At 50.1% G+C, this 14091-nt stretch overlaps 1 protein-coding gene across 1 annotated transcript in view; it reads right to left on the reverse strand.

Moving 5' to 3' along the window:
- Positions 1-14091, reverse strand: part of MROH7 (maestro heat like repeat family member 7) — a 44269-nt gene that overhangs the window by 9900 nt on the left and 20278 nt on the right. The window contains 6 exon segments of the mRNA XM_089922167.1: positions 4500-4614; positions 6709-6846; positions 8875-9065; positions 11257-11395; positions 13505-13659; positions 14045-14091. Of these exon segments, the coding sequence (XP_089778293.1) occupies positions 4500-4614; positions 6709-6846; positions 8875-9065; positions 11257-11395; positions 13505-13659; positions 14045-14091 (785 nt within the window).

The raw sequence follows: 14091 nt of genomic DNA on the forward strand, positions 1-14091 counted from the left end.
TCGATCCCTGGTCAGGGAACTAAGATCCCACATGCCACGGGGCAATTAAGCCCGTGCGCCACAAATACTGAGCTTGCACACCTCAACTAGAGAGCCCGTGTGCCACAAACTACAGAGTCCACGCGCCCTGGAGCCTGCGCACCACAAAAGAACTGCCCTCCTCCAGTGCCCCCAATTGCGGGATTAGCACAACCAGCCCCCCATTGTCCCAGCCCCAAACCAGGCATCACTCTGATCTCCTTCCTCTCCCTTGCCCCCCACCTCCAGCACCCAACCTGTCTTCAGTTCCTGCCTAGTCATCCTCATAAGCACTTCTCCCATCTGTTCCCTTGTCCTCCATCCACTGTGACTATTGAGACCCTCTGTCTTTGATGAGAAGAGAGAGCTGGAGAGAGCGGGCAGGACAGTTGATGGGGTGGGGAGTGGGGGAGGCAGGAAAAGTGGGGCTCCACCTACCACCCGCCCTCCACCCATCATACAGCACTGCTGCTCTGCACCAGTGTGCTGGCACTGTTCTAAGTGCTTTATGTGAACTCACCTACTCCTCATCAAAACCCTATGAGAGGTCAGAATGGCCATCATCAGAAAATCTGCAAACAGTAAATGCTGGAGAGGGTGTGGAGAAAAGGGAACCCTCCTGCACTGTTGGTGGGAATGTAAACTGATACAGCCACTATGGAGAAGCTGGGACGAATGAGAGAGTGGCATGGACATATATACACTACCAAATGTAAAATAGATAGCTAGTGGGAAGCAGCCGCATGGCACAGGGAGATCAGCTCGGTGCTTTGTGACCACCTAGAGGGGTGGGATAGGGAGGGTGGGAGGGAGGTGCAAAAGGGAGGGGATATGGGGATATATGCATACATATAGCTGATTCACTTTATTATACAGCAAAAACTAACACAACACTGTAAAGCAATTATACTGCAATAAAGATGTTAAAAATAAATAAATAAAGGGCTTCCCTGGTGGCGCAGTGGTTGAGAGTCCACCTGCCGATGCAGGGGACACGGGTTCGTGCCCTGGTCCGGGAGGATCCCACGTGCCGCGAAGTGGCTGGGCCTGTGGGCCATGGCCGCTGGGCCTGTGCGTCCGGAGCCTGTGCTCCACAACGAGAGGGGCCGCGGCGGTGAGAGGCCCACGTAGCGCAAAAAAAAAAAGGATAGTATTGGATTATAACCCAAAGAATCAAGTAAATATCCACGAGTCTGTATTGCTATAAAAAAATGACCAAATGAATACGTGAAAGTAGAAGGAACAACTCGTACAGAAGAATTCCAACTAATAATTGTAGGCTGAATGAAGGAAGTAGAAAAATCACCATTAGAAAACCACAGGAATAATGGCTCAAGGCAGGATCCATTGATGAATGCTAAAATTAGGGGGTAAAAGTTTAAGTTGCCTAGTTTCAAATATATTTCACATATACTTCTTACTTACAAAAGGATAGTGTTACCCTCACAGTCCCAACCACCTTCACCAACTGATGAAAGTTAACATCATCAATAATAAGAAGTTAAAATAGAGGTCATGGGGCCCCTGACATGATGCCCTGAGAGGTCACATCACCTGTACACGTTCTTCTCCTAAATGCGTAACCTCAGTCTAATCATGGGAACACATGAGACAAAGCCAAATGGAAGGACGTTCTACAAAATACCTAGAGTTAGTCTTTCAATGTGCCAAGGCCATGACAGACAAGATTAGAGGAGATGAAGGAGGTCCCATTAAGTCAACTAATGTGCAAGGTGGGATCCGGAATGGATCCTGGAACAGAGAAAGGACATCAGTGGAAAACTGTGAAATCTGAGCAGTCTGTAGTTTATAGTATTGTACCCATGTCTTAGTTTTGATTATTGTACTATTTTTATGTAAGTTGTTATCGTTGGGGGTAGCTGGCTGTGGGATATATAGGAACTTTCTCATTATTTTTACAGCTCCTCTGTTACATCTAAAATTATTTCAAAATAAGAGTGAAACAATAAAAGATTTAAAATTTTTGCTTAAAAAAAAAAAACCTATGAGATGGGCAATTCATTATCCCTGTATTATAAGAAAGCAAGGCACAGACAGGTTCAGCAACTTGCCGAAGGTCACAGCTCCCTTGAGGACTTCACCCGCCATTGGAAGAAGCAAGCACACACACAGTCACAGCATGGGGGGCTGGGGGAGCCGGGGAGGGACATCTGAGCGACATCAAAGCACCACTGTGAACATGGTGGGCCTGGCTCTGGCCAGGAGTGGGCCACCTCTTCTGGGGACCAGGAGAAGGACTGAAGCTGGGTGAGGACCCCTGCCACAGGGAGGGAGGGCCACTGCTCAGGGCTCCAGGGGAATGCTGGGAAAGGTTAAGCCTACTGTCCCTGACCTTGTGGACACGGGAGGTCCAACCTCCACCCCCCTCCCCAAGAGCCCCTGTGGCAGCCACTAACAGATAGAGAGAGGACCGCCTCTCCCACGAGGCTGACCAGTATAGAGGAGCCAGGCGGGCAGACCTGGTCTGAATCTCTCTGGACAACTTGAGCTGTGCGACCTTGAAAACTGCTTCTTACCTCGCCGACACATGAGCTTCACAATTCCTGGTTTTCAGGGCTGCTGTGCTGATGAATGGGGTAGCAGATAAAAGAGGTCAGCGTGGTGTTTGGCATGTGGCAGCCCCTCAAGAAATGGCACTTTCCCTTTCCTCACCAGGGTCATGGGGGAAATTAGAAGTAGACCCAGCAGAGCTAAGGCTGTAACCCCGACTCCTGGCTCCAAGACACATTCTTGTCCTCCTGGAAGTGACATATTCTGCTGGTGCCTGCACAGCCAGGCAAAGTGTTCACTTGGGTGCTCACTCATCCATCCTATCCCCACTTCTTGGGGGCCCTTTTGGGGCTGGGTTTAGGGATGCAACATAAACACAATGTAGTCCCTACTCCCTAAACTCACAGTCCACTGGAGGGGCAGAAAGGTGCAAGAAGTGCCGGGATTGCCATGCTGCCTTGTGTCCACCCGGCAATCTTTACTCAAGGCCCAGCTCAAATGGCACCTCTTCCAGGAAGCCTTCCATAACCTTCCACTGTCTGAGCAGACAGTGAGCCTCTGAGCCCCACTGTACAGACCCTGGTGATAGCCCAGACCCACTGTGTGGCAGCCAGCAGGTCACAAGAGGAAGATGGGATGGCGGTTAAGAGAGTGGGTTTTCCAAATGTCCATCAACCAATGAATGGAGAAACAACATGTGGTATGTACATACAATGGAATATTATTCAGACTTAAAAAAGAATGAAATTCTGACCTGCGTTACAACATGGATGAGCCTTGAAGACCTTATATTAAGTGAAATAAGCAAGACATGAAAGGACAAATATTGATGAATCCACTTATATGAAACCTAGAATAGGCAAATTCATAGAGACAGAAAGTAGAATGGTGGTTACAGGGGCTGAGGAAATGAGGGAGGGAGAGTTAGTGCTTAATGGGTACAGAGTTTCAGTTCGGGAAGGAAAATGAAAATCTTCTGAAGATGGATGGTGGTGATGGTTGCACAAAAGTGTGAATGCACTTAATGCCACTGAGCTGTACACTTAAAAATGGTTAAAATGGTAACTTTCATGAAATATATTTTTTTTTACCACATACACAACCACAAGCACACACACAAAATGAAAGAGAGAGTGTACTTTAGAGCCCAGGTGTCTGGCTTTGAATCTTGGATCAGCCACTTAATGAGCTGTGTGGCCTTGGGAAAGTTACTTAAATCTGTGCCTTGGTTTCCTCCTCTAAACTAGGGGATGGAATAGTATATACATCATGGGATTATTGTGAGGATTAAATGGATCGATATGTGTAAAGCTCTTAGAATGTGCCTAGAAGGTAGTAAGTGCTCAATAAACGTTGGCTATTGTTATTGGCAAGTCTTCCCTTCTGGGGTCAACCCTACCAACCTTCTCCTGACTCATCTCTCCCCAGTACCCACTCCAGTACCCCCATACACTCACTCAGCTTAGTTGTCACTTCCTCCAGGAAGGCCTCCCTGATGTTCCCCCACCCAACACATCCAAGACTTTTGTTCTCCCACCACAGCCTGAATTGCCCCCATCATAGCACAAGTCACTCTATAGTACCCTGTGTTATAATTGGGGTGTACTCTGTCTCCACTCCCATACCAAGAACTCCTTGAGAGCAAGGCAGAGTCAAATTCATATTTGTGTCTCCAGTCTGGTACCTGGCACACAGAGGTACCCAGCAAATGTTGGTGGTTGCCTGGGGCAAGGGGGAGTCTGGGAAGAGTGGAATGGGGTGGAGGGGGTAGAAAGAAGAGGAGAGATGGGAGGGAGGAGGGAGAGAGAGCTACAAAGCCTTTCTACTCAAAAGAAATCATGTTCAGGAAAGACTCTAAAGTGTTAAGTACTTATTGCACAGGAGAAATGACCAGCAATGGGAACTGAGGCCTATGCTTAGGGGAAGGCCCGGGGGGGACCCCTGCCCCACGCCCAGTGCCCAGTCTCTACCTCCACGAAGAAGGCAGTGGCGGTGATCTTGTGCTTCTCGTCGCCTCGCTCCAGGAGCGGGATGAGCAGATAGAGGATGCGGCACAGCTCCTGGCAGGAGTAGTGCACCATGGCCCTGGGGGTGGGGGAACAGTGCCCTTAGGCTCTCCAGCCCCAGGGGTATGTGCTGGGTGGGGGCCTAGCCCCAACACTCAAAACTCTGGGCAAGCCCAAGTCACCTGGGTTCCTGCATCCCCAGGGTTTCCCACCTGGACAGGATCTCAGAGACCATTTGGTCTAACGGCTTCACTTTACAGATGGGAAAACTGAGGCTCAGAGTGGTAAAGTGACTTGCCTGAGAGCACAGAGCAAATCAGTAAGAAAGACAGGCTTAAGACCCCTGAGTGCACAGAACCACTCCAGCAGGAAGAGACAGGAAGGAAAGGGTGTGAGGACCCACTCACTAGGCACCAGGCAGCAGCCATACACTTTCAAGTAGTTATTGCATTTGATCCTCACCATTACCCTTTGAGGTAGGTTACTGTTGTTAACCTATTTCATAGATGAGGAAACAGAGGCTTTGAGTGTGAAGTGCGCAAGGTCATAGAGCTGGAAAATGGCAGAGCTGCAGCCCCAACCCAGGGCTCCCCACTCCAGCTGCCTCGTTCATTCTACTAAGCCAGTGGTTTTCAAAGTGTGGCCCCTGGGCTTCCCTGGTGGTGCAGTGGTTGAGAGTCCACCTGCCAATGCAGGGGACGTGGGTTTGTGCCCCGGTCCGGGAAGATCCCACATGCTGTGGAGCTGCTGGGCCCGTGAGCCATGGCCACTGAGCCTGTGCGTCCGGGGCCTTTGCTCCGCAACGGGAGAGGCCGCAACAGTGAGAGACCCACGTACTGCAAAAAAAAAAAACAAAAAACGCAAAGTGCGGCCCCCGGACTAGCAGTATCAGCATCACCTGGGAACTTGTTAGAAATGCACATCCTCAGGCTCCCATCCCAGGCTAACTGAATCAGAAATTTTAGAGGTGGGGCCCAGCAATCAGTGTTTTAACAAGTCCCATAGATGATTCTGATGCACCCTCAAGTCTGCACTATGCTTCATTAATCAATGAGTCCAGGAACGTGTGTCAGCCAAGAGTAGAGTCTAGAGTAAGACAGCCTGGGTTCAAATTCTGGCCCTACCACTAGCTGTGTGACTTTGGGCAAGTCACTTAACTTCTCTGGGTCTCAGGTTCCTCATGGGTAACACTGGGAAAATAATAGTGCTATTTCATCGGTCATGGTGAGGGTTAAATGGAAGTCCATGAATGTATGGCTGCTTGCATGGTGCCTAGAGCATAGTAAGTGCTCAATAAATGCGGTTGTATCCTGAGACCCCTGGGGAGAGCACCATCCTGGACACTCAGCGTGCAGCGCTAAGAAGCAGACTCTTCCTGCAGGAGCCACATTAGAGAAATCAAGGTGCCACCCCACCCTTCTCCTGACCCCTTGGGAGGCTGTGTGTGGTTGGGGGGAAAAGCCCTGATCGGGGTCAGCAGGTCATTTCCAAGTCTTGCCACTTCCTGGTTGTGTGACCTTTGGTATATAACTGTCCCTCTCTGAACCTTGGCACCCTCCCCTGCAAAATGTGCATTAATAATCCCTGCCACCCCCCCAAAAAAAATCCCTGCCCCACCAGTCAGCATGATGATAATAAAAGCTAACCTGTGTTGGACTCTTACTATATGCCAGGGGCTGTTCAAAGTACTTTAATCCTCACCCTAAATCTTGGAGGTGGGCCCTGTTATTATTTCCATACTACTGATGGGAAAACTGAGACACAGAGAAGGAAACGAACTTGCCCTGGATCACACAGCTGGGAAGTGGTAAGCTGGGATTCAGACACATGTAGACCTGCTCCAAGGCCACACTATAAACTGCTCGGCTAGACCATAATTTCTGTATTAGCGTGGGAACTAAATTCATAATGTGGTGAGAAATGTGCTTTATAAATAACCTAAGTGCTCTGCAATGCCAGGTACTGCTATAACGACAGTTTGTAGAGTGTGTGCTATCTTTCACATCTGAATTGTCTACCCACTGAAGTAGATGATACTCTGCCAGTCTCAGAGGAGAGACGATGGAGTGAGGGAAGGGTCTTATCCAGAGAGAAATGCAAACCCAGGTCTTTCCAAAGACCCTGAGGTCTCTCCCCTCCCTCCAACCCCTGCCCTGGGGGTCGCCGGCCTCACCTGGCCAGCAGGGACACTCCACGGTGGTGGTTCTCTGCCTGCCCCATGAGCTCCCAGCCGCCCTGGTCCTCCAGAAAGGTAGCCTCATATGAGCAGCCCATCTTCAGCAGAAGGATTTTCACCACTTTGACCACCCAGCTGCCAAAACAAGGAGGCTGAGACCTCATATCACCCTGCCCCCAACAGGCCAGACCTCCCTCCACCCAAGTCTCTCCCACCATCAGTTCCATCTGCCAGACAAATTTCTCTCCACAGCCTCAGCACATGGTATCGTCCTGTGACGAGATCCTATCTTGTCCTTACAACACACCTGTCAGGGTAGGAACTGCTTACCCCATTTCATTGGCAAGGAACCAAGTTGCCAGGAGGTTAAATTGGTTTAACCCAAAGTGCAAAGCACTGTTATAGGCCAGGACTCAAACCCAAAGTGTCCTGACTTCAAGCCCAGCTACACAACTGCTTGCCCTCTATCCCTCAAAGCACACTTTTCTGAGCATAACACGCAATAGAAACCAAAAAGGAAAAGACTGAGGAACTGGACTGCGTAAAAATTTTAAAGTTCTGAATAGCAAACGACCATGAAATTGTTGTAGGTTAAGTGATAAACTGGAATACAAATGACAGAGTTAATGTCCTTAATATATAAAGAGCTCTTACAAACTAATAAGAAAAATTCCCAACAGTCCTATATAAAATTAGGCAAAGAACAAGAACACATTGCTGACAGAAAAGGAAACAGAAATGGCATTTAAACCTCAACCACATTCATAATAAGAGAAATACAAACTAAAATTACAGTAAAATACCATTTTTTTCAACTTTCAGATTGGCAAAGATGAGAATGTGCTGGCAAGGCTGCGGAGAAATAAATAGTGTCATATACTACTGGCGGTGGTGTCCTCTGTGGGAGGCAATTTGGCAAACTGGGTGCTTTAGGAGGTCCTTCATTTTCCCTTCACTCACTGGTCAAGAACTTTTTCCACCACATATTCCTATTCCACCATAATATTTAAATACAGAAACCTTCTGATGCACCCATTCTACTTTCAGGAACTCATCCTACATATACAATCACATGTAAGTATAAAGACATATAAACAGCCTCACTTACTGCAGCATTGTTTCTAATTGCAAAATGCTGTGAAGCACCTAAATCGAGAGGATCCTGGTTAAGTAAATGATGGTATATTGGAATCTACACAGAGGGATATTATGCAGCTGTTAAAAATAATGAGGCAGCTCTATATGTAATGATATCAGAGATATGGTATACAATAAAAGCAAAAATATATAAGTGTGTAAGGTCCACTAACATTGGTATAAAAGTAGAGAATGAAAACACGTGGGCTTAGCCCTACATCAGCCCCCTCTGAAGGGCAAGAAAGAACCTGGGGTTCTTAGTCATCTTAGGGCAGATGACTGGGGTAAAGAGAGGAACAGAGACTCCTTTTTAATGCCTTTTGAGATTTTTACCCGTGTGCCTATATTACCTGTTCCAATTAATAAATAAAAATCAAAATGGTTCGGCCTTGGGTACAAATCTAATACAAATAATATCTCTAGGGAGGGAGGAGGAAAACCGAAATGGCGAGCTCCTTGGGGGAAGCTGATTCTTCCCTGCCATCCAGCACTAAGTAGAGGACATGCCCTGCAGCTGCTCACAAACAGTTGTTGAACACATGATTGGCTCTCTCATAAAAGTGTGCACCTGAGGACTTCCCTGGTGGCGCAGTGGTTAAGAATCCGCCTGCCAATGCAGGGGACATGGGATCGAGCCCTGATCCAGGAAGATCCCACATGCCACGGAGCAACTAAGCCCGGAGGCCACAACTACTGAGCCTGCGCTCTAGAGCCCGCAAGCCACGACTACTGAAGCCCATGCACCTACAGCCCATGCACCACAACAAGAGAAGCCACTGCAATGAGAAGCCCGTGCACCACAACAAAGAGTAGCCCCCGGTCACCACAACTAGAGAAAGCCCACACACAGCAACAAAGACCCATCACAGCCAAAAATAAATAATAAATTAAAAAAGAAAAAAAAGTGCACGTCTGTTTTCTCTTCTAGTCCCAAAGCTAATTTTTACTGACCAATTGCCCTAAAGACTTTCGGAAGGGCCCTTGCTGGTGGCCCTCCCCCTACTGCCGGGGACAGTAGGAACATACCAAACAGGCACGAAACCAGGGGACTTTCCGTCTTTCTTGGCGTCCTTTTAGGAAACCACGTGGCCAGGCAGGTTGAGGCCGATGTGGTAATGGACTTGAATGAGCAGGGCCAGGAGCAGCTGGGGGTAGATGCGCCTCATGTGGCCCATGCAGCTGTTGACGGACAGGAGCTCACAGAGGCCGCTGGCTGCCTGGTGGGGCAGGGGGCGGGGTCTGTTAGATGTCCCAGCACTCCTGGCAGGGCCTGGACTGCTTCTCTAGGAGGCTGGCTCTGGATCTTTGCTCTTCTCTGGCCCAACTTGGGCAAGCCCAGATTCCCCCCCAACTACCACACCCCAAGTCCTGGCTCTCTGGGTGAGCCCTGCCCCAGAACAATCACAGCGACCCTTTGCCTTTGACACACCCCTGGAAGAATCATGGTGGGAGGATCTCTTCCCACATTTGTGAGGTAGAGTCTTCATCCCACTGTGCAGGGGAGGAGACAAGCTCAGAGGGGCGAAGAGACTTGCCCAAGGTCACCCAGCCTCCTGGGGGCAGAGCTGGGACTTGAAGCCAGGTTTTCAGATTATGCGCTGTAGTGAGCCCTGCCTCTTTCTGGTTCATAACACAGGCACACAGATGGTGAGGGGGACACCAGTTGCCTCTTCGTTGAGGGCCGTTAAACTAGGCTGCCTCCTCTGAATGACATGAGAATACACCAACACACAGTGTTCAGAGGAGGAGTGCATGAATGCCCAAACCAGGGAAGGAATGGGTGCTGGTGCCCTAGTCATGGAACTCAGTGCTGGGGGAGAGAGGCAGAGAGATCCAGTGGTAAAGCATGGGATTCCGGGGCGGGAGATCTGAGTCCTGGCACCACCACTCACTAGCTGTGTGACCTTACATGAGACGTGGAATGTCTCTGAGCATCAGTATCTTCTTCTGTAAAGGGATAATACCACTCACTCCTCTTTATTTGCTTCCCTCCACCAGCTTGTCTTGCTCTCTGCTGAATCCCCGGAACTTATGAGTATGCCTGGCACATAGTAGGTGCTCAATACCTGTTGAATAAATTGATCAATCCAACAAAAAATTTTTGAGTCTACTGTGTGCCAGGTGTATGTTGGACTTTGGGGATATCAGGCTCAGGCACTGAATTCATGCATCTCACTGATTACCCAAATGACACCCCCCCCCAACACACACACAGTATTGTTAAATCAGCTGGGGTAAACTCTCCCAAGATAAAGTATGTGAAGCAAAGTATAATATGCACCAATTTGATCTGGTCAGAGAAATCAGGGAGGGCTTCCCTGAGGAGGTGATAAGAGCTAAGGGTTGAGCAGAAGTTAACTTGGTGGATAGCAGTCTATGTGCAAAGGCCCTGCGACAGAAGATAGCAGTGTTTAAGAAGATCTGACAGGGAACTTCCCTGGTGGCACAGTGAATAAGACTCCATGCTCCCAATGCAGGGGGCCCAGCTTCCATCCCTGGTCAGGGAACTAGATCCCACATGTATGCCACACTAAGATGCCCGCCTGCTGCAACTAAGACCCGGCGCAACCAAATAAATAAATATTTAAAAAAGAAGAAGAAGAAGAAGATCTGACAAAGAACAACGAGGTTGGACCCATGCAAGCAAGAGGATCACGGTGAGGGGTGAGGGCACGAGGCCGATGAGGGGTGCAGGGCCTTGTAGCACACAGGTAGGAGCACTGTGTTACTCTCAAGGGCTATGGGAAGCCATTGAGAGGGTTGAGAAGAGCAGATGTGCATTTCTCAAAGATTTTTTTAGCTGTAGTACAGATTGGAGGGGCTGGAGTGGAAGCAAGGAGATGAGTGGGGGTTATTATCCAGCTGGCTAGGACCAGGGGGTTGGTGACAGAAGCAGAGAGAAATCTGTCTCTCCACTCAGCCCCGTTCCTGCAGTCAGAGCCCTTTCCCTCCGTGTTCCCAGGGCCGACCTCTGAGACTGGCAGCAGAAGCACTTAAACATTTTATGTTGCTAAATGAGTGAATGAGTTACCTTGTTTAATTTTCCCAACTGCCATACGAGGTGGATACTATTAGTTCCATTTACAGAGGAAGAGAGTGAGCCTCAGGGAGGTGAAGTGACTTGCTCAGGTTACAAAACCTGAGCAAAGCCAGCCCTCAGACTAAGGTCTGCGAGTCCCAGGTCATTCTGTGTCCACTATTCCAGGCTGCTGCCGTCACCGTAAGTAACAGTACTATTGTCGTCCTAGTGGATCACAAACAAGAGCTCAGAGACAGACTTGCTCAAGGCCACACAGTTAGTTCCTGGAAGAGCAGGGAACTAGAAGATGGGTGTGCAGAACTCAGGGGGAGGGGAGGAGGGCGGAGGAGGGGATGGGGCAGTGATGGAGCGGGGTGGGGTGTCCTCACCGCTGGGGGCACGGTGGAGGCCCGGCCCTTCTTGGTAAGAGGCTTTTCCTTCAGGCTGGTCAGGAGCAGACCCAGGAGGTCTCGGACGTCACGGCTGGGCTTGCGCAGTATCAGCTGCCTCCACATCCCTGCTCCATTGCTGGGGGGTCAAGGGTGGGGATGGTTAGTGGGGGCCAGGGCAGTGGGGCACACCCTGCCACCCAATTGTTTGGGGAGGGTGAAGGGAAGGTGCCTTTGAAATGGCATCCACGGACGTACCAGAAAATTTCTGGAATGGACAAGAAAACGCTCCCTAAGAGGCGGGGGGCTAACAATAATCGAAAACCCGATGACTCAGGTACTTACTTTACCAGGGGCTTTGCATACAATTTATTGCTTCAGCAAATATCGAGCATCTGCTCTCTGCCGGCAGACGTGAGCAAGATAGTCAAGATACTCGAGGTCACTGAATTCCTACACTGACCCTCAAGGTGGGCTATTATTCTAATTGTACAGATGTGGAGTTAAGGCTCAGACAGGTGAAATCACCGGTCCAAGACTACCCGGCTAATGAGCTACAGAGACCAGAAGTGACCAGGCCTGATGACTCCAAAGCCTGTGCCTGTTCTTCTATGCCAAGGAGCCCTTTGGGGCCTGGATCTTGCATTTGTCACATAATGTCAAGGAGGGCCCACTCCTGTCCCTTAGAAGGCAGTATACCAGGCAGGGGATAGCATCTGGGCCAGCAGGCACCAGCCTGTAGGCACTCCTATCGTGGGGAGGTGAAAATGCTGACAGGGCTAGTGCACTAAAGGGTTAACAAAACCCTTTCCCCCTTCCGCTTAAGATTTGAACCTTCCATTAACTTTCCAGCTCCGTTCCCCTGGAAACCTGATAAAGATAGTATGTCAACTATGTTGCTAGGCAACATTGCTTACGGTAAAAATGACCCAATTGGTAAATTGCGTCTGGGCTGGAGGAACTATAAATTAACTAGAAGGACCATTGGGGACGCTGTGGCATTGGGCTTCTCAGGGTGCAGTGACTCTTGTGACTGGGCTTGTCCCTGTGGGGATCCTGGAAGCAAAGTCTAGACAGTTATTGTAAGAGACACTAGTTCTTTTGAAGCCTGAGCCACTTAAGCCAGGGCAGCACCTACACCTTTCACCTGGGAGGACAAGGGCCAATACTAGATTGAGGAAAGTGAGGCATCCAGGGCACAACATTTAAGGAGGTCCTCCAATCAGGCAAGCACAGCTCTGGCCTGCTACACAGGCTGCTGTAAGGACTCTGCCCTGTCCTATATCCTGAGTAACTGAGGTCAGGTATGGCCCTGGCAGTCTTGAGTCTGAATGTTTAGTGGCTCCAAGAAGAAAACTCCCTCGTTTCCAGTGAAGCCAGAAAGGGTTAAATTCTTCCAGGTGGGAGATGGGAGTGTGTCACCCCTGCACTGATCTTGGTTTCTATGAATGACACCAGCTCTCCTGGTTAGAAGCGCACCTCACTTGCACAGTTCTGCATAATTCTTTTCCATTCACTCTCAACCAACTACCTTAAGATGTGGATCACACGCTTCTGCCTTGTTTTCACTCAAAGGTGTGGGAGCGTTTCCTGAGCTGGGAGACTGGAGCAGCCAGATTTGTCTCCCCTGCTCACGAGCTCATCACCATCTGGCCACTGTCCCCTCTGCCCACCAGACCAGAGGTCCCTGAAGACTGACAGCATGGAGCACAGGGCAGGCACTCAGCACGACCGGCTGCATTACTTGTCATGACCACCCATCTGGGGTGAGAATGGGGGGATTATTTCTTCCTTTTGCATTTGGGGGAAAACTCAAGCCCAGAGAGGGCAAGCAGGCTACTCAAGATCACAGAGCATCTGGAGGCAGAATCAGGACCAACACTCAGTTCTACTTTCATGGCATCATTGAAGCGCTCTGGGCTTGGAGTTGGTCAGATACGAGTTTAGGTCCTCATTCTGTTGCTTGTTCAGTAGGTGCCTAGGGCTAGAAAGCTTCCCACGAGCCTCAGTTTCCTTATCTATAGAATTGAGTTGTCACACTTGTGAGAAAACATACAGCTGTGCAGCACAGACACCTGGCAGTGCTCAGGAAGGACTTAACGGTTGTCACGAGCATCATAGATCATAGAAGAGGGACCACCTGGGAGGGCGAGGGGCTCCTCTGGTAGAAGAAGGGATTCCTAGCCCAGGAACAGGGCTATATCAACCCTCTGAAGTGTAGTGGCTGGAAGCCCCCCTCACTTGGTACCTGTCCAGTGGGAGGGGACACATGAGCAGGGCCACGACGACCTCGGTCACGAAGGAGCTGGCCAGGAGAGAGACGGGCAGCAGGGCCACCTCTCGGGCCCGTGGCTTCTGAATGTGGCTCAGGTGCACATAGATACCCTGCATGATTTCTGGAATCTGGGGTACAGCCAGGGTGGCCAGGAGCAGGCAGAGGGCCAAGTGGAGAAGCCAAGGGGGTGATGGGGGAGCAGGGAGACAGGAGAAGGAAGGAAGGGGGTGACAGGGTGCGGGGAGAGAGAGGGGAGAGGAGGGCGCAGAGGGAAGAAAAGGGGAGACGGGCAGACAGAGCAGCCGCCCCTTCCCTGGGAGACAGCTTGTCTTTGCTGCCCTCCCCCACCCCACACTTGATAGTTGAGCTGTCTTGGGGGCCGATAAGCGAGTTCTTTCTCACCTGCAAGTTGGGAGCATCTGGAACTCAGCCACCACCAGCCCTGCCCTGCCTGAGGGATGAGTGAGCCCTGTGGGGTTTCCCAGCCCAGCCCCTGCCCCCAGAGGGCCTTACCACCTCCAGTGCCCTGTGTCGGTACCGCTCCAGCACCGAGCTGAGTG

Source organism: Delphinapterus leucas, chromosome 1, assembly GCF_059928025.1.
Source record: "Delphinapterus leucas isolate spDelLeu-1000000601 "Yukka" chromosome 1, BTC_Dleu_Yukka2, whole genome shotgun sequence".
In the NCBI taxonomy this organism is placed as follows: domain Eukaryota; kingdom Metazoa; phylum Chordata; class Mammalia; order Artiodactyla; family Monodontidae; genus Delphinapterus; species Delphinapterus leucas.